The 22,938-nt window shown below is 52.1% G+C and overlaps 1 protein-coding gene across 9 annotated transcripts in view; it reads right to left on the bottom strand.

The window, feature by feature from the left end:
- The window catches only part of JADE2 (jade family PHD finger 2), a 51,739-nt gene that overhangs the window by 19,739 nt on the left and 9,062 nt on the right, over positions 1-22,938 (bottom strand). For 8 of the 9 annotated variants that reach the window (XM_077911711.1, XM_077911713.1, XM_077911709.1 and 5 more), the window contains 6 exons: positions 21,499-21,556; positions 19,496-19,584; positions 8,115-8,272; positions 3,183-3,343; positions 2,331-2,542; positions 976-1,143 (listed from right to left, as the gene is read on the bottom strand). In XM_077911711.1, the coding sequence (XP_077767837.1) occupies positions 976-1,143; positions 2,331-2,542; positions 3,183-3,343; positions 8,115-8,272; positions 19,496-19,584; positions 21,499-21,556 (846 nt within the window). Of the gene's footprint in view, positions 1-975; positions 1,144-2,330; positions 2,543-3,182; positions 3,344-8,114; positions 8,273-19,391; positions 19,585-21,498; positions 21,557-22,938 lie in introns of all 9 variants that reach the window. The other variant, XM_077911716.1, reaches the window with a different exon arrangement.

The raw sequence follows: 22,938 nt of genomic DNA, 5'->3' as shown, positions 1-22,938 counted from the left end.
TCTGCTGAGCACAGCTCACCCCTCAGCCCCCGCGGGTACATCTACCTCCCCATTGCTCATGCCTGAAGATAGAAGGAGGGCTCCTTTCCAGGTCCTGAACCAAATGGCTCCCAGGGGAGAGAGGGGTCCTTGCTGGTTCTGTCTCTGCTGTGCCCAGCCCAAGGCACAGCTCAGAGGTAGTCCTTACTTTCAAGATGCTGCTCTGGGAGCATGTTACCGCCGTCAAAACACCCTCTATCACCACAGAAGCCCACAAGGTGGGTCCCTGCAAGAACCTTCAGGCTGGAAGCCCATGAAGGGGAGGGGCACATGCTGACAGGGCCACCTGGCTTACTTGCAGGCACAGGCAGCATGGGGTGGGGCAACACACTCGAGTCAGTACACACAACGGGGCTGTGGCAGAAACTCTGGGGAATGTCACCATTTCGTTTTCAAATAAAACAGGATGACTTTCCAGGAGCCCAGTGCCCCAACTCCCTAACTCACCGTAGGCCTAGACTGTCACCCACGGTTCCCCCCACCCACCCAGACTCAGACCCTCTATCCCACCACAGCCATCACAACAGATCAACCATTCGCTTCTCATTAGCTCTCTGCCTGATTTCCTTTTAGGTCAGTAGGCTTATTTTTTTTTAAACAGGGAGCCTTGACCTTGGTTAGAACCACTGCCTGGATTTGGAAGGACCCACAACATGCTTCCCTCTCTACTCTGCTGCCTGACTTCTGCCCAGCTCTCAGAGCTACCACCTGGATTCCCCAGTGGCCCATAATCCCATCTACCCATGGAAATACCACCTGAATTCTATCCAAGTCCACCTGTGGCTTGTTGCCTCAGTTCTTCTCAGGTGCCACACACGAGATACCCCTTTTTATGGAGGCCTGTCACCTTCTTTCCCAGTGCTCTTCTGCGGAGTTCTGAGCTCCATGCGGACCCACTTCCCCAGGGCTGCTCCTCCCTGCCCGCCATGTGCCCACCTCGGGAATCCACAGAGCGCAGCTGACGTGCACCCACTTGGTCCCACTTCTGGTGGGCTTCAAGGCTCCTCCTCGCTTGGGGCAGAGCAGGCACTTTGGCTGGACACCCAGGGCACATGTCCGGCATAGCCAGCTGCCCGTGGGCACCTTGAGGATCCCGTAGCATGCCTAGGGAGAAAGCAGGGTGGTCACCAGTCAGGTGCTTTGGCCCATCTACATCTGGTCAGAATTCAGCTGCAAATGGTACCGGTCCTGGCCCGAGCTAGGAGCTCCTGAGCCCTACTGCTCGCAGGCTCTGGCCTCCACAGAGATCTTAAGGCAAAGACTCTGGTTCTCTGAGGAAGGGCTCAGCTCTGCCCTCTGTTGGAGGACAGTCACTTTGGCCAGAGGTTCCTTATTATTCCAGCATTTATTAATGTCGGACTTCAGAAGCATCCATGAACATCTATGAGCTGGACACAAACTTGGGTCTGTATGCTGTCTGAAGATGAAGCCCTGAGCTTTCTTTTTTTTTTTCCACAGAGGTGTGAAGGGGTCTCCTGGTCATGCCTAGAGCTACTGGCATAAGGGGGATATGAATAAATAAAGGGTACACTGCCTACCCACCTGACTGACAGGTGGTGAAGCCCCTCTGGGCTCCCCAAGGGCTATTCCAGCAGCAGAGGCTAAAGAGTTGTTGTATGTGCTCAAAGTCAGGGCCAGAGTGGGTCCACTGGGTTCCAAGCAAGTCTTCTGCAAATAAGGCCCAGGGATGCCCCAAACCTGGGAGTTTTGGAGCCCAAGATCAAGAGGGGGGCATGTTAGGCAACACACCTGGTTGAGAAGATTAGGAGTGGTAAATACTTACAGCCTGTACTATACTGTTCTAAGCAAATAACTCATAGGAAGTAACTGAATCCTCCCAACAGCTTCTTTTATTTAGAGTTAAGGGAATAGAGGCCCAAGGAGGTTAAGACAAAGTCACACAGATTGTAAAGGACAGGGCCACAATCTGCAATCAGGCAGCCTGACTCCAGGCTTTGCTCTCCATCACAGCACTGAGCGGCCTCCAAGTTCAGAGGAGAAAGGAGGAGGAGGACAAAGAAGGAAGGATGTTCAGCAGGGAGAGTCTGAGGGAAGCCTACAGGAAAAGGATGGAAAGACTATGCATTGGGCATTTATTCAAGTCTGGGTGACAGGGTTGAGGCGTGGGGCACTCTCTCCATTCCCTACCTCCTCCCTTGTCCTTCTTCTCAGGATCCTGTGGCCACAATGCTACTGCATGCCTATAGCCAGGAGGATCAGCTGCAGGCAGCAGCCTGGCCGGGCAGCAGATAAGGCCAGGGGTGGAGAGTGGTTACTGATGGGCTGCCCACCTGGTGCACGCAGACGTTGCATTTGTCACAGAAGACCATCTCGTTGCCATCTTCGCCCTCAGGAGAGCGGCATACGTCACAGACGACATCCTCATCATACTCAATGCCCAACCCCTCCTGAGTCTCGATGGCCCGCACCATATTCTGGTGGCACAGGGTCTCCAGCTCCTCCAGCACACGCTCTAGCGTCAGCTCATCCAGCTCTGGCCTCTCTGTGAGGACAGCAGGGGGAGGGGGTTAGGAGCCCAGCTTGTCAGGACAGATAGATGGAGGGGTCTCCACTCGTCTGCTATGTGACCTGGGAAAATGCACCCACTGTCAGGGGCCTCAGTTTCATCATCTGGACACAGGATAGGCTGAACCATTCATTCAGTCTCACAGACCCCTGAGGCCGGTCACTGTGTTGTGACTTCAGACGGCTGGCTTGTGACCACTCACACATGTACATGGAGGTAACAAGGAAATCTCTCTGGGATGCAGCTGTATGCAAGGGCGGACCTTCCTAGGACATGTTGGCAGGCTCTAGCCAGGAGGCCCATACCAACGGACTCCACCCCATTTGTTATCCTAGCTTCACTTCTGCGCTTACTTGCCCTTAGCCTAATAGGCTTACTCCTCAGGAACTCTGCAAATCACATGCTATTATTGCCCTCGGCTGATAGCTGCAGAAAACAAGGCACAGAGACATCAAATAGATTCTCCAATCAGTAACGCAGGAGGGACTTTCTCCCACAGCCATGTGGCACCAGAGCCCCATCGTGGCCACTGCCCTTCTGACGGTGAGGATGCTGGCATTCAGAAGAAAACTGCCTGGCCTGCCTGATCCCACACTCAGCCTGGGAGGTCACCTACCCATCTCCTTGAGCTCCGAGTTGATGAGTTCCAGCCAGTATGCATCAATCTCGTCCAGGTCATAGCGGCTGCCCCCAGGCCAATCAGGCTGAGAGCCCTCGCCAAGTTCAGAGCTGCTAGGGGATACCTGGGTAGGGGGGCCTTCTAACGGCGGGAGGATCCTAGGAAATCAAGAGAGAGTATCATAAGGGTAGGGACTCTCAGCCTGCCACCCTCATTGGGTCTGGGCGCCTCCAGTGACATTGACCAGCCCAGCCGAGGAGCTGGTGGGCAAGTGAGATGTGAGGTCTGGAGGTTATCTCCTGACACTACCTCCTCCCTTTAAAGGAGGCTGCAGAAACTCAAAGGACTGTGGCTAGGCAGGAAAGGAGAACAAAGGGCAGAGTGTGGGTTGGGAATGGGTGCTGACCCACTGTCTTAACATTCCATGAACATTCATCCTGCCCAAAGCACACCTCTACTGGTCCTCCCATGAGGGCATCTGGGCTTAGCCTAAGCTCCCTGATGTAGATCGGCCCTGCCTGGGCCTATATAGGAGGCAGTCCACGTGTTCTCCTGGGTAGTGCCCAGGACCAGCCACTCTGGGACAAGTGGGATAGAACCAGTGAGGCTTCAGGTCCTCAGTACATCCCTCAAGGCTAGGAGGCGGCCAGAGATTGTCCCCGAGTCCTGCAGGGAGAAGTAAGGCCAGGCCTCCTTTAGAGTAAGAAGGGGCCTGAGTACAGTGTTGCAGCCCAGGATGGCCCTTTCCATGGAAAAGGTCTCCCTCTTCAGAGGACACAGTGTCTCCCAACACACCTGATCATTCCCCAGATACGATATAATCTGAACAGTCAGTTTCTCACTGTGGTGACTCCCGCCCCGGATATAAAGATGTGCCTACAACAGTGCCAGGATCATACCCCAGGGTAGCCCTCCCTTGTGCCACAGCTCTCCTGAGGCAGCTTGGAAGGGTCCTGGCTGCAAAATGTAGACTCAAAGTCCTGATCCACTTTTTTTTTTTTTTTAAAGTAAACTCCATCCCCAACGTGGGGCTCAAACTCCCAACCCCAAGATCTAGAGCGGCATGCTCTTCTGATGGAGCCAGCCCGGTGGCCCATGATCTACCACTCAGTGTGCAATCTGGTTCACTTCTCTGTGCCCAGTGACCTTATCCAAAAAAATGAGCTAACAGTAATAATAGTACTTACCTTCTACGGTTGGCGAAGGTTAAATGGATGAATATATTTAAGCCTCTTACAACAGTGCCTGGCACACAGTAAGCACTACAGGTGTGTGAGTGCGTATTTTAAGTCCTCCGGATATCACTTTATTCCTTCTGAAATGGACTAGGAGGGCTTTTTGCCTTGGGAGGGCAGTTTCCCCTCTTGGCTCAGCTGTGTGCTGCCCGAGTTCCTGATGCCAGTTCAAAATGCCAGCTCTTCCCACCCCCCCCCACCGGTTGCCATGGTTATTGCTGCAGAGCCTGGCTTCCATCTGGCCAGCCCTGCCAGGGCTGAGAGGCCCCTCACTTGCCCAAGAGGCCTCCTGGGGTTGAAGGCAGGGCTGCCCGGGGTTGTGACTCAGCACAGACTGGGGAGTGGAGGACAGGGTGGCAGTCACATGGTTGAGCTCTACTGGGGAGGGCTCCAGGGCTCCAGGAGGTGGCCCAGGTGTCACCCACAGGGGCAGGAAGAAAGAAGAAGGCAGGGAGGTGGAAATGGCCTCCAGACCAGGAGGGAGGGTCAGAGGAGGTCGAGGGATGCAAGGAGCAAGGAAAATTGCTCAGTGCCATCCTTTCCCACATGAGAGGCCCAGATTCAGGTACGTCTCAGGTAATGACTAGTGGCAACACTTCCTCCATCCTGTAAAACAGATCATTCCGAATGGATGCAGTACTGATACTCTCAGTCCTACAAAATCTCCTGAGGATCTTATTGGAATTAATACAGTCTTTTAAAAACACAGACTACTTTTGTCTTGATTCTGCTTTGTTTGTGCCTCCAGCATATGCTCAATCAGGTTTTGGATTTAACCTTTGCCCTACCACCTAGAGGCCTAACATCCTACACTTGTGTGCTCTGCTAGCTGCCACCTGGCCAGACCTCTTGGGGCCAAGATCACGTTCCTTTCTTCCTCAGAGAATCTAGGGTCCAGGGGCTCACACAATAAAAGGCATTTCCGGGACGCTTGAGTGGTTCAGTAGTTGAGCATCTGCCTTCAGCTCAGGGCATGATCCTGGAGTCCCGGCATCGAGTCCCACATCAGGCTCTCTGCATGGAGCCTGCTTCTCCCTCTGCCTGTATCTCTGCCTCTCTCTGTGTGTGTCTCTCATGAATAAATAAATAAAATCTAAAAAAAAAAAAAAAAAAAAAGAAAAGAAAAGGCTTTTTCCTGTGCTTCCCAGGGCTCTCATCTTCATCTGTTCAGCCTCTTCTGGCTCTGGCAAAAGCTATCCTCCCAGGTGTGGACTGACCTGACCCTAGGCCAAAGAGTGAATTTTAACTGTAGGCAGCAGGACAAAGGTCAGCTGGAAGAAGCAGATGGCGGGGCTGGGATGTTGGGGAGCATCTTTACTCCAAAAGATGACACCTACACCAGAGGTTGGTCGTGGCCTGGATTGAGTCTTTTGACCACATTAAGGGAGCAGCATAGGCTATCACTCAATTCGTGATCGGGGGTAAGACAGGTTCACATTACCCAGATAAATTTCAGACCATGAGGTGCACAGACCTGCCCAAAGGCCAGGGAGGACTGGACACAAAGGGGGAGCCTGAGGGGGCCAGGGTAGCAGCAGGAGAGAGGGCAGTCAGAGCCAGCATGCCAGTGTGATCGGGGCACACGCTGTCTCTGGGCCTCACAGGGGCAACCTGGGGCTTGTTTCCGTGGCTTGTGATTTCCTGACCCAGCCCCCCAGGCCCTGACGGTCATGCAGGGAATTCCCCAGAATTTCCCAGCTTCCTCATCTATCAAATTGGGACAGTAAGATGTACTTTTAGGGCAGATGTGATAATTAAATGAGAAGATGAATGTAACAGGCTCAGCCCAGGAAATTCTTAGGAAGAGCTGCTGTAACAATTCTGACCGTGCTGGCTGGGCTGGCTTCCAGAGAAGGGCCTTGCAGTGGGAGGCGCCAAGGAAGATGTAAGGACTGGGTTGGTGGGAGACAGGTGAGACTTCTCCAAGAGAACAGCCCTCCCTGCCTCTAGTCGGTCCTCTCCAAAGAGCATGGACAGGCCAGGAATGTCTGGCTCCTGTCAGCTTAGAGCAGCCGTGCATATGTGGGGAATACACCTAGTTGAGCCAGAGCTGTCTGAACACGTGCTCTCCTCTTGAGGTCAACAGATAAAGCACTGCACAGGCAGACAGAAGCCACGTTACTGGTGTGGAAGCATCTGTAATTAATTACCGAGGCCACTGGATGTTTCTGGAACCACCTGACATTGACATCAAGGAGGGAGGACAGACAGCTGGGCCAAGCCTAATCAGGACTCACCTCTCTGCTCAGTTGGTGGCCTGCCCCTCCCCTTCACTGCCCTGGGCCCTTGCCATGTGCATTCTCATTTCATCCCCACCACACCATTAGGCAGCTACTGTTATTAGCCTGATTGTACAGAAGAGAAAACTGGTCCAAATAGGTTAATAATAGTACTTTAGTCTGCAGACATGAAAGTGTGAAACTGGCTAGGAGCTTAACCCATGTTTCTGGCCCTGGGTAGGGGATGTGAGTATACATTCCCTGCACAAATCCCAGATATTCTCCTTCCAGAGGATAACAGAGAATGGTACCTAGAATGGTCCAGAGAATGGTACCTAGAAGTACCATGATTCTCAGAGGCCTGACACCAAGTGTTGGCAGGCACTTAGCCCTCAGGAACCACAGGAAGAACCCTGCCCAGCAGCCAATCTTCACAGGAGCACCTAAGCAGGCTTCAGAGTCTGATCTGCCTCTGTAATCCCATGCCCAGCATAGGCCTGGCACCAGTTGTGCACTGGGGGTCTGTGGGCCACTCATAGGTGTGGCTGCCAGGATGCGACAGTGCCAACGTCAAGGGCGATGAAGACTGCAATCTTTGCCCCAAGCCTGGTCAAAATGGGCCTAAAAAGAGGCGTGGGGCTGCCAAGGCCAAGTAGTGTGTTGGGTAGGCCAGAACATCAGGTTTCTCAACCCAGAGACAAGACTTAGAGGGTTTCTCAAGGTGCAAAAGCCACACTTTGCTGACCTCTGTAACTGGAGGCAGGGGCCACAGCCAAGATGCACCAGTGGTCTTTCCAACCCACAACACCAGAAGGCTACATAGCCTGGAGAAGATGTAACCCTGACTCAGCCCTGACCCAGCCCCAACCTAGCCCTGGTACGGAATCCTCCTGAGGATGGTCACAGCAACTACTTCCTGAACATCTGCTGTGTGCCAGCATTCAACTCCTTCCAATTCAAAACTCCTTGAAATTGTTTCAGAAGTCAAGAGCGTGGCTTAGCCCTGTCTTAAAGACTATTTAAAAGCCTGGAGATTTCCCTGGTAAGATCTGCTTATGAGACCCCATTTGGAGTGACATCAGGCTAATCCATAGCCAGTTTCTACTAAGCGTTTGTGTGTGTGTCAGGTCCTGTGTAAAGTGCCTTCCATGCATCATTACCTCACGTCATCTTGACCACTGGATGAAACAGGTGTATTACTACCATTCCCATTTCACAGACAAGGAAATTGAGGCTCAGGAGATAACATTCAAGGTCACACTGAATGTGAGTGGCAATTTGAACCTAAGCCACCTGGCTCTAGAGCTGAGCTCAATCCCGGGCCCTCAGCCTCAAAGATAAACTGCCAGTATTTTTTGAATTCTTCAGTGGTTCATGGGACTAAAGAATCTAAGATGGAATAGAGACAGGCTACAAAGGTCGCTTGCCCCAGCCTCCCCTGCCTAGGGCCCCCGCGCCCGGACTGCCTGGCTTACCTCACCACGGGCTCTGGGATGGCCTCTGCGCCAGCGGGCACCTGCACGCCCTTCTCCCATTCCTGCCGCCACGGGTCCGCCAGAATGTAGTAGTCATCCGGGCTGAGTTGGCAGGAGTCTGGGATCTTCATGGCTGTGATTAGGTCTGTCCGGAAAACCTGTCAGGAGCAGGAGTGGAAAGAGGGCCTCAGAGTGGTCTGCTCCACAGCCAGGGCAGGAAAAGGTAAATGGAATTCAAGTGGGCTTACAAGTAAGAAACCAACTCAAAAGCAACAATTACAATGACCCATCTTCTCTGAACTCAGTACAGGCTCTGCCCACAGTAAATGTTCAGTAAATGTGTTGAACTGAATTTACCTGTGTTCTGTGATCTGTTCAAGGACAAAGTCTGAATGAGAGATGGGAGTGGACCTCAGAGGGAAGGGGAAAAACTTGACTGAAAAATCAGACAGTAGAAAGGCTTTCTGCGAAGGCACTGCTACCATTAAGGGACTGATTGCTTGGGCATTTCTACAGAAGGTTTAGAATTATGTTTCTACTGCTACCAGAGGTATGAGTGGAGGTGCTAAGGAGTGTAGGGCACCAACTCCAGATGGAGGAAACACCAGGATCTTATATAAACAGCTGAGGGAGAGGCCAGGCCCCACCGCAGCTTACAGAATGGCTTCCTATGGGTCAGGGTCTCCAATGTCCCTCAATAACAAGGACACTGTGTCCCCTGCTCAACCAGGGCAACATGGAGCCATCTTGTGTATGTGTGACAGAGGAGGACAGGGCTGCTTTCCTTCCCAATCAAGCCCATCCAAATCTCAGAGCCAGGCCATGAATGCCTCCACCTCCATGCTCTGGTTTTCTTCTGGGCAACAACTCATTCAAGGAGAACCCTCTCTTCCCAATGTTCTGTCTGTCACGCCCGCATTCCCACCCCAGAACAATCTTGAAGGCCAGCCCCAGCTGCCGCTGGCAATGCCTCTCCCTCCCCGTTGTCTGACCTCACTGTGGCCTCCCACAAAGGGCTGTTCAAGACTTGGTGGCAGCTCTAGATTACTACGTGACTTGCTTAGGCACCAACTTTCCCAGTGATCACCAAATGAAAATCATAAGTTGAGAAACCACTTCCGGAAGCACTGCAGGCCTCAGAGCAAACCCTAAATCTACTCCTCCCCAGAAACACCAGTATCAGGCACCTGGGTGACTCAGTGGTTGAGAGTCTGCGTCTGCCTTTGGCTCAGGGCGTGATCCCGGAGTCCTGGGATCGAATTCTGCACTGGGCTCCCCGCAGGGAGCCTGCTTCTCCCTCTGCCTATGTCTCTGCCTCTGTGTCTCTCATGAATAAATAAAATATTAAAAACAAAAAACACCAGTATCACTGGCCTTCCAGAAGCCCATGACCAACCCATTCAGTGGTAACCGCTGCCTGCCAGGGGCCAATTCACCAGCTGTGTGTGTCTCATTTGAATCTGGGGCCACAACAAGGAAACCACTGAAATGGGTACACCAAGGGGACTCAAGGCAGCATCTTACAGAAATCTAATTAACATTTGCATCTAGCTGGAGAGGGCTCTGGCTTGGAAAAGGTCAAGTTTCCTGAAGACTCTATTTGCCAATATAATTTAATTGTTAAAACTAACACCCTAACATTTAATTAGGGTGCCAGTGTGAAAAAATTAAAATGAAATTACGATTAAATGCTAATTAAGCAGAAGATGAAATGTGGCAAAGATTTCACAGCCCTGATAATTTGCATATCTTATTAGCAAGCAATAAGATGCCTGATACAAGAACACTAACTCAAGTAGTGTGTGCTTCTGTGCTGCCCTTCAGAAGTCCCCCTCTGCTAGCTTGGGCCTTTCCTAGCTGAGGCCTCTGCCCAGCCCAGCAGGACTGGGGGCTGGATTTTTTCCTTCTGGGCCCCAGGGCAGGACCTGGTAGGGTGAACTGAACCCACAGTAGATTCATCATGGCCTTCAAGTTCTACTGATCAGGTAAACCAAGTGGTACAGGCCAGAGCCATGTCACGCTGATGCCATGGGGAATCTTGCACCTGGGCCAGCCCATCATCTTGCCCCAGAAATCAACCCTTCACTACTGTCACCAAGTGTCCCTCCAGAGACATATAGGTATGTCTGAAAGCTTCTGCTATTTCCTCATCCTGGGCTGTCATATAAGTACCATCTCCTTCAGAACTCCTTTCCTGACTGCCCTGACTCAGGGAGCACCAACCATCAACAGAGCCACTTCCCACTCCCACATCCCTCCTCGCCTCCCACCCAGCACTTACACTCCCAATAACTAACTTGTATACTCTTGTTGCTTGTTTTTTGCCATACCCCTGGCCCCCACCGCCATGGCACCCCCCACCCCCGCAGTCCCATTGTCTGCTATGTGCTCAGTGCTGGGCATGACGACTGGTACATCGTAGCTGCACAGAAAATAGTGACTCCGTGAATGAACAAATGAATGAATAAATTAATGAATGAAAAGGCCTCTCTGGGAAATTCCCTGATGAGTCTGAGCCCCCAGCTGGCTCCTCAGCGGTGCTTTTTACACACTGGCAAGGTGAGATACCTTGTGTGTCTATGTAGAGCTGAAGTCCTCGAGCACAGGGACTTTAATAAAGCAACACACAGCCTCTGGTCTGCAGGGCTTAAAGCTGGAGCTTGACAGACCAGAAGGCCAAGCCACATCAGCTGGGGAGAGGGGACCCTGAACTAGGGATAGGCATGGCACGGACAACTCAGCAGGAAGGAAAGGATCCCAGGCTCAACTGAATCAGAGATTCAGGAAGGTGGGGGTGGGGGGGGGTGGGGGGAGAGAAAAGGAGAGGGAAGAAAGAGTCTAGCCCCAAGAGAGTTCTATGTTTCATCCTAGGTCACTCAGGGAGCAAGTGGCAGACTGGACACAAGTGGCCCTTTCAGGCAGGGGACTGATGAAAGTGTGGGAAGCACTGTCATAATGGGAGCAGCCAACACTTAAAGAGCACTGTGTACCCAGTACCAGTTTGAGGGATGTTCTTGAATTCATTTAATAGTAGTCCCTACACCAACTCTGTGAGGTAGATGTTCCAATCATCCCTATCCTGGGACTCAGTTGGGTTATATGACCTATGCAAGGTCCTACGTGTTGGAAGGGGCGAGGGATCCCAGGCCCTGAACTCTGGGGCCAGCTAGCACTCCTCCACAGATTGCCCTGCCCCCTTTGGCCACGTGCTCAATGCCCCCTCTCCAAGCCAAATCAGACAGCTTCCCAAAAGGCTGGAATGTGCAAATCAGATGGTGGCTTTTGCAAATTCCAAGCCATTCAGTGGTTTTGCACAGTCTTCCCTCAGGCTGAGCTGTAGGGCTTACCAGGCCCTGTGGCCACACAGATACACAGCAGTGTGTGGAGTACTTTTTACCCTTGGCACATAGGAGCACCCTACTGGGACACTCTGCCCTCTTGCTAAAGTGGTGCTGGCCGGTTTCATCTTGGAGGGCTCCGTCTGGTCCACATCTGCTCTGGGAAACCTTCCTGATCCCAGACAGAGTTTTGGGCTTCCTCTGAACTCCCACAGCCCCTATACTGGAATCTCCTGGTTTCTTCCTACTAAACCCCCATAAGAAGGTGGTGAGTTCAGTGAGGGCTGGCTGGGCCACAGGCTGAATATGTGAGGTGCTAAACAAAGCTGAATGGCTCGAGACCCTTCACAGTCTGCCACCAGATCTTGGGTTGCTGCCCAAGGCTACGTATGTCTGGGCAGAGCTGGGTACTCTGTACCTTCCCAAAGAGCCTCTGGACACTTATATAAAACCTGTCCTTAAATATGGCAACCTGTCACCCAAACATCCTTTTTGCTTTGAACTGCCAGAGGTTAAGCTTGAAAAAGGCTCAATTATTCTCCTAAAACGCCTCTGAGGGATCCCTGGGTGGCGCAGCGGTTTGGCCCCTGCCTTTGGCCCAGGGCACGATCCTGGAGACCCGGGATCGAATCCCACGTCGGGCTCCCGGTGCATGGAGCCTGCTTCTCCCTCTGCCTTTGTCTCTGCCTCTATCTCTCTCTCTCTCTGTGTGTGACTATCATAAATAAAATAAACTGAAACTTAAAAAGAAAAAAAAAAAAGCCTCTGAAATATTTATGAAACTTAAATAAGAGAATAGAATGGACACCGAAGAACCAGAGACCTTGCCATGGCCAGAAAGTTGGAAGACAAGTAATTTTCTGAGGACGTGAATGTTTACTATTTTTTCTCTCTTATGGCAGAAATTGACAAATTGTCTTTAAAGGTCTGCTGCCTAGCAACCAAGTTCTGCTGAGCTGCTTGGGAGATGTTAATTGTAGCTTCTTCAAACAGTATGAAGAATGTTTAAAGGTCTAAAACTCAAACGTTAAAAACCAGTCTAAGTGCCAAGGAGCCAGCGTAGCTCTGGAGGGGAGCCGAAGACCATGCTCGGTTCAGATGTAGGGACACTGCACATGCATGGCCTCGAGACTGTCCTGTGAGCAGATTTCTTGCCTGTGACCATGAGATCCGTGGATGCTGTTGGAACATTTCATTCTGGGACCTTGGTCTCTGCTTCCTTTCCTCAAGAGTGAATTATTGTATCATAGTGTATTTCAGACCAAGAGAGACTGAGAGGAGGTTCAGTTACTTAAGGAAAGGCTCCACCACTTAATATAATTACAAAATAGGATTATTTGTGTCATTATTTGTTTGATGTCCATCTCCTCCAGTAAATTCAGCTGAGAAGAGCAGAGGCTGCATGTCTCCTGTCTATCGCTGTAGCTGGCTGTGGCACGGTGTCTGGCACACAGCAGGTGCTCAAGAAATGCTGTGCAGTGAATGAATGAATGAATGAATGAACCCCAGGCTTTGAAGCAGGACTAAACTCTAAAATTTCCCGTTCCTCCTAGTAGGGAGAGTGGAGGCAGGGGGACTGGCCCCAAAGAGTCTTCCAGGTGCTCTTCAGAAACTGGTCTTCACCCATTCCCTCTGCCTTTGCTTAGGTCCCAAAGTCAATGAAAACAGTTTTGGCTAAGATGGTCTTTGCTTGACCTCTGTCCACACTTGGAGCCCCAACGTAAAGCTAGGAGTGGCACCCTCCTCCAAATCCCCCAAAGGATATTTGGAGTCTATCCTGAAAGAGCCAAGTGAAATGAGACTGCATAACTCATTTTAAATCACAACTGCTTTCCCTGAACACTTCATCTCATTAGAAACTACAGTTGATTTTAAAAATTGTTGGGACACCTGGGTGGCTCAGCACTTGAGCGTCTGCCTTTGGCCCAGGAAGTGATCCTGGAGTCCTGGGATCGAGTCCCACATTGGGCTCCCTACATGGAGCCTGCTACTCCCTCTGCCTGTGTCTCTGCCTCTCTGTGTGAGTATATGAATAATATACTCATGAATAAATAAATAAAATCTAAAAAAAAAAGTACTTGTCCTGTTAAATCAGGCCCTATGCTACAAGCTTTGTATATATACATATAACCCCACCTAATCCCTATTATCCCCATTTTACAGATAGTGAAACTGCGACTCAAAGAAGAAAACCACTTAGTTGAGATCTGCGCTATATTTTAACCACTGCAGTCTTGCCTGGGAACCAGCCAGGTATTGCTTTTTTAAAGAAATCTCTCCTGGGCTAGAAGCTGATAAAGAGTATCTCAGCCAGGGGCGCCTGAGTGGCGGAGTCCGTTGCAGCTGGTTAAGCGATAGACTCTTGATTTCACCTCAGGTCATGTTCTCAGGGTCCTGAGGTCGAGGCCCTTGTCAGGCTCTGCTCAGTGTGGAGTCCGCTTGGGATTCTCTCTCCCTCTCCCCCTTGCTAATAATAAATCTTAAAAAAAAAAAAAAAAAAAGAGTATCTCAGCCAAGAGCAAACTTACTTAGTCATAAAACACCAGAGAAGGGCTGTCATAGCCACCCTCTGCCCAGTCTCATTCAAGCTACCGCGAGGCTAATTTGGTCAGACCTCTCTCTCTGTGTGTCTCTCCCTCTCTCTCAAACACACACCCTTTCTCTTTCACAAGGATAACAGCACTTCCTGCTCTTTAAAAGAATATATTACACACATTTCTTTTGCAAGACAAGCCCCAGAGGCCAGGAGGATTTTCCAGCTGGCGGGAGCAGCAATGTTTCTAACTACTAGAAGTGAATTCGGCCCCCACCCCAGAGGAAGGCAGCAGGAATCTAAGAAAGCAGGCACTGGGCCCAGTGGAAGGGCTCCCCCTCACTGCCTGCCTTCCTGCCCCACAGGGCGACGGGGGAACTGCTGGCTGCAAACACGGCTTGAAACCACAGGACGAGCATGAAATCTTTTTGGATTTCTGTTTTATCTCTCAAGCTTGTCGACATTTTGCCTTTTACTACAACATATGCTATCACTGTTTTAATATAAAATACATTATTTCAAACATCTGGATGGCACCTGTGCTCCTCAGGGAAGACATCAAATTTATCCTGTGGCTTTGCACCGTAACACATTCTGGCCACCCATGCCTTCACCCAGGGTAGAAGGCCCCCACTCTTAAAAACAATGGGTCAAGCCAATAAGCTGCATCCTCACTCTTCACTAGCTGCCTTTTCGGGGTGGGGGACTTCTATAGGAACTTTCATGGACCGTGGGTCTGGGGGACACCCTGGTGGTGACAGAGACTATTCATGCGCAAGGATCACCTTTCTCTCTCAGGTCCTGTTCCCAAGGGGAAGAAGCTGAGACTTGGTAAAGGGCCCTGTGGAAACTGCAGAGAGGCCCTCTTCTCTCGTCTAGGAATATACTTATTTGTCACCAGGGCCTACAAAGGAAACTTGCGGTTGGATCCCAACTCCTACCCACCATCGAGGCTTCCTTCCATCCCAAGGAGGCCAGCTTTTACCTATACTCACTTCCTCCACCTTCAAGCTCCCCAGGCCTCAGGAAAAGATAGTGACTCGCACCAAACAGAAAGGCCATGGCAGGGGACAGGGCAGGCTCTACGGATGATGACCTGGAGGCTCAGGGAGAAAGTCACAGAGCTCCTCCGTGGCAGAGCTGGCTGCACCGCTCATAACGGACACTTTCCTGTGTAGCACCTGCATCCTGCTACCAGTCAAAGGACCAGCTCCCCAGGGACAGGGCCTGCCTTTTCTGCCCTCTTTCCTTGCACCCAGCTGGGCCTGTTGGGTGTTCTCAAGTGCTTGCTGAGTTTAATCACTGTCAGTAGCTCTCGGGTCCTTGAGACCCAGGGCTCTGCCCACTGGCTGATTTCCAGGGACTCTCAGGTTTCCTGAAAACCCTGCCCAGGAGACAGGCCCTGCTCGGCCCATTCTTCAGTCTGCCTCTGTCCCAGCCCTGAGGAAGACACGGCCTCAAATGGCAGCCTCCAACCCACAGGGCTGGCCTCCAGTCTCCTCCTGAACTGTCCTTCGTACCCCGGCTAGGCTGACAGCTTGGTAGAAACATTCAGTCCTCGGCTACCGGGGGCAGAGAGGGATCAGCTGGAGGACTGCCCTCACCCACACTCCCTGCCTTTGCTTAGGTCATTGAACCAGACTGGAAATCCTCCCCTTCCTCCCTGACCACAGGGCCCCCCTTCCAGGAAAGACCAAACTAGGACCTCCTGTCTTAGCAAACTAAGGAGAAAGGACTGTAGCAGTAGTTCTTAAACCTGGCTTCCAACAAAAGGGCTTTAAATAAAGTAGAGGTACCTGAGGCCCCACTTCAGCCCATTTTAGTCAGAATTTCTGGGGGGGAGGTGGGACGTGGGGGCTTGGTATTAGTATTTAAAGAATAACTTTTGGAGCACCTGAGTAGCTCAGTAGTTGAACATCTGCCTTTGTCTCAGAACATGATCCTGGGGTCCTGGGATTGAGTCCTGCATCAGGCTCCCTATAGAAAACCTGGTTCTCCTTCTGCGTGTGTTTCTGCCTCTCTCTCTCTCATGAATAAATACACAAAATCTTAAAAAAAAAAAAAAACAAAAAAAAAGAATAACCTTCATGACTCCATCATATTCTCAGAGATAGGACTCACAGTAAGCACCGAGGATGGTTATGCTGTCTGGTCAGACAAGCCAGGCCAGAAACCCATGGCCTCGGCATGCTTTATATCCCAGCATCACCTTCCCAGGGCAGGCTAATGCCTTCCTTTCCTTAGGGATTGGCCTGCTGGTTTAAGCCCTAAGGAACAGACCTCGGCTTTGTTGGGATCCCACAGGCAGGCAGAGCAGAAGGGAGCAGTCCGTGTCCTTGGGGTCAACTCTATCTTTTTCCTCTACTGCCAAAAGGAGGCTACTGATCTCAGACTTGGTGCACTTTCACCAGAAACCCAGCCTCCCAGGAACCCTGGGCCTGTCCCTTCAGCTGTGATACAGAGCCTGTATTCCCCCCACCCCCACTTTCACTCTGGCGGAGGGAGGCCACCCACTGGTTAGGGGCCAGAAGTGAAGCTGGGCCTCAAGGCGTCAGCCCTGTCCAGGGTCCTGACTCCTAGTCAGAGCACTTTTTTTTTCCTGCCCCACAGCACCTCACTCCCATGTAGAGGGAGCCCCTAGACTCATTGAGAAGGGCATCCCCTGGCCGGTCATCACAGGGGCAGCTGCCCAGTTTGGCATAAACCCAAGCCCAGCCCTTACTGTGGCTTTTGGCTGAACTACACACTGGTGTTGCTGCTATGCTAAGTACTCCTGGCCATCAAATCCCGCCATCACTGTCCACATGGAGAAATGAAGAGACTAAGGGAACCAGGGGCTCTCCACCAGGGAGGGGACTGCACCATGCATATCAATTTACAAGTACTCTGGCTGGGACCCTGGGTCAGACTGGGAGCACGCTGTGTGACGGGCCTGGCAACCACCCCGCAGATGTCTTACTTCCTGGGGACTGGATAGGTGGGGTTCCCAGATCCCCTTTCACCAGGGTGACCAAAGCCCTCTGCCCTCAGGCCCAGCAGACTATATAAAGGCCCTCCTCACCAACCGCTTCACAGAAAGAGAGGGGAACAGCCCAGTGAGGAGATTTAGTGCAAACATTATCTGCAGCCAAATCCTTGCTTTTCATCTCTGCCTTCTCATGAGCCAAATAATTTGGAAGCTTTCATTGATGGTTTCCTCTCGGCCCCACGATCACTTGGAATTTACGCTGGCTATGGCTCAGCCTCCTCACTTAGGGGACGAGGGAAACCTCACAGGCTGCACTCCAGCCTGCTGTGGGAGGAAAAGCTTGTCCTTGGCGACAGTTCAAGGCAGGGAGGGCTTCTTCAGCCCTCCTGGAGCCCAGGTCTTGAGGGCTGGTATCTTCTGTTAGGCCTCAGGGATGCCTGCAGAGGGCTCTGGGCTCGAACCCGGGGCCATGCACAACCAGTCCCCAGCAGGCTTGGCATCAGCACCCCTACAATGATGTGACTCTATTTTTAGGTGGAGAAAGGTTCAAAGGCTCTGTGCTGGAAAACCCAAGAGGGAGTGGAGCTTTCAGCCCCATGCAAATCATTCTTTCCCCTCCGCCTTCACCAACACCTGTTTCCTCCCGGCCCCTGGCCTATCCAGAGTACAGATGGCAGTCCTGCTCCTGGGATCTCTACCTTGAGAAACGGCTCCACCTTCTCCTGGTGCTTGGAAAAAGCAGGGCAGGCAGAGTGGGGGGAACCAGCCAGCCCCAGGAGCTCCCCGAGAATGGCCCTACTCTTCTCCAACCTGAGCAGCCACTGAGAGAAGGGGCAGGCAGGATTCTGAGACAGGTTTCTCATCTCCAAAATGGGCAGAGAATTCCTGTCTCCTGGGTATGGGCAAGGCACATAAAGGTGGCTATTGTTTTACTAATGCAACCATAGCAACTGGAGAGCCCCAGTGGCTCTCAAGAAGGGGGTAGGAAGGCAAGAGGGGAGTGAGGGTGGAGGAGCAGAGAGGAGTCCCAGAGGCGCCCAGAGCTCTACAGCACACTAGGCCTCCCGCATCCCAGCGCTCTTGAGCACATCCATCTTCCCACTGAGCAGGGTTAGTCCAAGAGGGTGGTGCCAGGAATCTCAAAACAGCATCCCATGTCCACCTAATTCCCAACTTTTATTCCAGTCCTTACTGCATTTCCAGAGGTATCTCCTTCTATCTCTACCCTTCCCCCATGGGGCCAAAGGAGGACACTAGGTTGGGGGATGGGGATACGAGGCATCAGGTCTCAAACCCCACCACACACACCCACACACAAAAGGAGAGTCCTAGGGTAGGCCAGCTCAAGAAAGGAGGATGTGGGGATTTTTTTTTTCAAACGCAAGATTCTGCAAAAGATGTCCCCACTGTCCCCAAGGGGCTGGCTAACTACTGCTGCTCAGGATTGCCCCCACAGCCATGGCTGCCCCTGTGGTTAGCAGGGAGGGCTCCAGGCTCAGAACAAAGGTACCCTCCCCCATCCCATGTCAAGGACTCTGCCTCAAGATTCTGGGCCTTCCCACCCTTGGCAATGTTGGTTTCAAGAGCCTCTTGTGTTGGCTATATTATCCCGGGATCCTTAATTTCCATTGTAACAAGGATTGAGAAGGATTTAAAAAAGTGAAGCGCCTAGCCCAGCTACTGGCTACTCTGTAAGCTGAACAATGTCTCTGTTAAGGGCCAGATTCAAACCCCCCGAGCTTCTTGGGTGCTCTTGCAGCTTCTGTGCAAAGGGCCTCTTCTGTGCTCAGTGCAATGCTTTGAGGACCTAAGAAGGAGTGATGTGGCCCCTAGAGGTGATTTTTCAGGGGCCACAAAAAAGCAGGATCGAGATGTCCATTTGTGCTCAACACTACCCACTCCTGGCACTCTTCTCTACGGCTCGAGAAGTCACAAACACCTCAACCTGCCACAAGAAACATCCCAGGTCTAAGTAAGGAAGATTTAGAATGCAGATGCTTGTGACACGGGCATAAGGAGCAGATAACTTAACTGGATGATCCTGAGGGCCCCAGCCATCGCCCCTGTATCAACATATCCCAGTGCCCTTGGCTTAGCCTCCCCCAAATCTGACTGCTTCTTCCTCCACTGCCACTACTCGGCATTCAGCCACCACTGCTTCTCCCCTGGACAACCACAGGAGTCCTCCCTGTTCCCGCCCTTGCCAGCATGGTTCCTTCTCCTCAAGGCGGCCAGGGCCACTTCTTTAAATCCTCCTTTTATTAAAACGTCAGGCTCTGTTATTACCCCGCTTACAATCCTTGAAAGGCTGCTCCTCTCGTGTAGCCCAACTGGAACATCTTTACAACAACCTACACGGCTGGGGAACTGGCATCCACACCCCCTCCTCGCATTTGTCTCACTTAGCCACACCTGCGCCCTCTGCCAGGAATGCTCACCCCCAGACACCTGCAGGGCGCACTCCCTTGGTCTCCACAGGGCTCCACTCCTGTGGCTTCCCCACCACGGCTTCAGCTTTTCCCAGACACTTGTCACTACCCACCTCTGAGGGCTTTTTTTCGTTCTGCCGGGGCCAGCCCGACTTGGTGCTGCTGGGCAGTTTGGAGCATCTTGATGCAGATGTAGCGTGACCTGCAGAGAGAACACAGCCCATGAGGGGCCCCTGGAAGGCCAGGAACACCACCCACCCACCCATCCACCTCCAAGGACAGGAAACCTGTAAGGAAGGCTCTGGTTCGAATGTTTAGAAGGTGGAAACCTCTGTTGAGCGCCTGTCCCTGCTCTGGACCTCTCCAGGGATCAGTGCGGACAAGAGTACCTTCCTCCACTCACCAAGCATAGGGGCTTAGGAGATAAAACGGCAGTGACCAGGACTCAGGATCCACTTACTATGTGACCTTCGACAAGTCCCTTGCCCTCTCTGGTCCTCTGCTTCTTCCTTGGTGAAGAAGGCCTTCTGTGGCCACGCTTATTCCTGCCCCAAGTGGAGATATTCTGGGACGATGCCCAGTGGATATACAGAGGCACAAAAGGCCAGTGGCAAGAATGTTGCTCTAAAATAAACCCATTTGGGCAGCCTGGATGGCTTAGTGGTTTAGCACCACCTTCAGCCCAGAGTGTGATCCTGGAGACCTGGGATGAAGTCCAACGTCGGGCTCCCTGCGTGGAGCCTGCTTCTCCCTCTGCCTGTGTCTCTGCCTCTCCCTCTCTCTGTGTCTCTCATGAATAAGTAAATAAAAATAAATAAGTAAATAAATAAATAAATAAATCTAAAAAAATTAAAGAAAGATTTTAAAAGTAAAATAAGATAAACCCATTTACTAGCTTGTCTCCCCAGGCAAATGACTTAACCCCTCTGGAGGCAAAAAGTTGTGAGAATTAAGTGATGCAATGCATGTAAAGGCTTAGCGGAGTCCCCAGCACCGAGTGCAGCCTCAAGGAACATTAGCTAGTATTGCTGGACTCTGAGGCCCTTGCTGGACTATAGGACTGCAGCCTCTACCTGTGTGTCCAAGGAGCAGCAGCCCCGGGTAGGTATGCTGACGGAGGGTTGGCAGGGGCTGGAGGGAAGGGAGAATGCCGCAGCCTGGCGCAGCTCTGCTGCAGCTGCCCAGACACCTGCTCTTGCGGGTGCCTGACCCTCAGGGGTTCCTCTGCCTGCAGCGAAGTTAGTAGCAGAGGATGCAGTTCCTCTTGGCTCTACTGAGACAAGCCACAGCCAGTGTGGTTGCGGCCACAGAGGGCCGGATGCTGTGATCTCCTGCCACAGGGAGGAAGGGATGGCCAGGTTAGACACCAGAGCCAAGCTGAGCACAAAGACCCCAAAGGACATTGAAATGAGACCCGGAGGTAGGGAAGGGGCTGGGAATGGCAGGCCGTCTTGGTGCATCTGTCCTCAGACTCTTGGGGGCTGAGGGGGCAGCTATGGGACTCTAAGAGCTCCAAGCAGCCTTGGAGATTTCCCAGATCCCAGCTGCTCATCACCTGTGTGAACAAACTGTAGTGCAGAGCTGCAGGGCTCCAGGCCCAGCCTCCCTGGCAGTGTGGACTCCCCACAGGGTGCAGTGCTAGGTGGGATCCTCTTGGCAGTGTACCTCGCCTCCACAGGTAGGGCAGAATGGAATTCCTTACTCAACCAGCTCACACAGGCCCAGGTTCCTGGGGCATCTGGGAAGAGCTGTATGAGAAAAGCTCTCACCTTATCTCCTTATCACCTCCCTTATCTCCCCCCAAATTTGAGAAAAGGCTCCTTAAACCCTTTTTTCTCCTCCACAATCCCTGCGACCCTCAGATGTCCGGCTTCCTCACCTGGCCCATTTACAAGTCTACCTCTGAGATTCTATTGCCTCTGACAAACATTTACTGAACACAGCAAGGCTCTGGAGACCACGGAAGTGTGGGGACCATCTTAGGAGCATAATGGCCTGGCCTGATTTATGCTTTCATCAACATTGAGACCATGGGTCAGCCTCCCCCATCCGGGCCTGTGGGCCTGAGTATTATTCAAATGCTTTCCCTGTAGGAACCCCAAATGGAAGGCCTTACTGTCAGTGGTGTCAGAGTTGTCGCTGCTGATGGAGTATTTTCGCCTCTTCTCTTCCATCTGCAACAAAAGGCAGGCCCCATTATACTTCTGGGAGGCTTGGGAAATCCTGAGTCTCTCAGAAAAAATTGCCCAATAACCTACCTCCCCATACTCACCCTGGTGCAATGGAAGAATGAGAACAAGGCATTGCCCTAACCTTCTCCCCAGCCAGCCTCATACTCTCTCCCTACTGACCCACGGGAGCCCTGGGAGTGGGCCAGAAAGGGGAAGCAAGATTGATTCTTCCAGAGGGACTGTGCCATCTGAGTTTAGAGACCAGCCAGCTCAGACAGCACTGAGGGCACATCCTGAGGGTGGTGGGCAGAGGAGTGTGGAAAACGAGTAAGGACAGGGAGGCTCTAAGCTGGGTCCCTGAGACGCACCAGGCCTAGGGTGACTGGCCCTAGGCTGGGCTGCCCTCCCTCCTGTAATGTCCTTCTCCAAATATAACTACAAACCAACTTTATCTTTACTATAGTATTTTATAGTATTTCAAGGTAAGAAAGGCAGCTCTCCACACTGAGCTCCTTCTGCTGCCAACACTGGCTCAGCTCATGTTCCTAACAACCTTGGAAGTTGTGAGCTATTGGCTTCCCTTACTAGCAACGTGCAGGACTTTGTCCGGCTAGTCACTGTCTGAACTGGGCTTTGAATCCACATGGTCTTATCCCTGAGCCCACGCTGAGCTGCCTTTGTGTCCTGTGAGCTCTTGCCTGTGGGGAGGGCTCTCCCACCCAGTATTTCCTCGGATCCGACAGAGTCTGGGGTGGCAGCGCCTGCTCCGGTCTCCTCTTGGAGGGGAAGCATACTCCAAGTGGCTTGTTCAGCTGCCTCGGCTCTCACAGTGGCAGAGTCCCAGTGTGAGAACAGATCTGGGATTCGGGACCTGAAGCATTTTCTACCTCATCCCTGTTAGTCTGGAACCTGGGCTGCCTCACTGCCCATGACAAAGGGCAAAGAGCCAGTGTCAGCAAAGAGAAAGTCCCACTGCCCAGCCCAGCTGCAGGCCAACCAGGTTCCCCATCTCTGCTTGGGCTCACACAGGCCGCCTGCCACTGCCACCCACTCCAAGCCTGTTGGTGCCAAGCCCTGGGTTTCCCTTTATCTTCCTGTGGCCCTGCAGAGACAAGAGAACATTAGCTCTCTAAGGTGGGGCGTGACTATCCCGACCTCTGAGCAAACCAGGACCCTCTTGCCTCACTCAGACCTGACTTCAGCCAAGAGCTCCTCCCCACTCCAGGGTCCCCTAACAGCAGGATCAGGATGGCAGAAAGAGTCACCAGGGCTGCTCGCAGCCAGCTCCAAAGAGGCAGGTGGAACCCTGAGGACACCAGGTGCACGGGGGCCAGGAAGTTCAATTGCTTAACACTCATTGTGGCAGAAGGGGGATGCCCTAGTAC

This window comes from Canis aureus, chromosome 10, assembly GCF_053574225.1.
Source record: "Canis aureus isolate CA01 chromosome 10, VMU_Caureus_v.1.0, whole genome shotgun sequence".
Lineage (NCBI taxonomy): Eukaryota > Metazoa > Chordata > Mammalia > Carnivora > Canidae > Canis > Canis aureus.
This window is presented reverse-complemented; position numbering and strand designations above follow the sequence as displayed.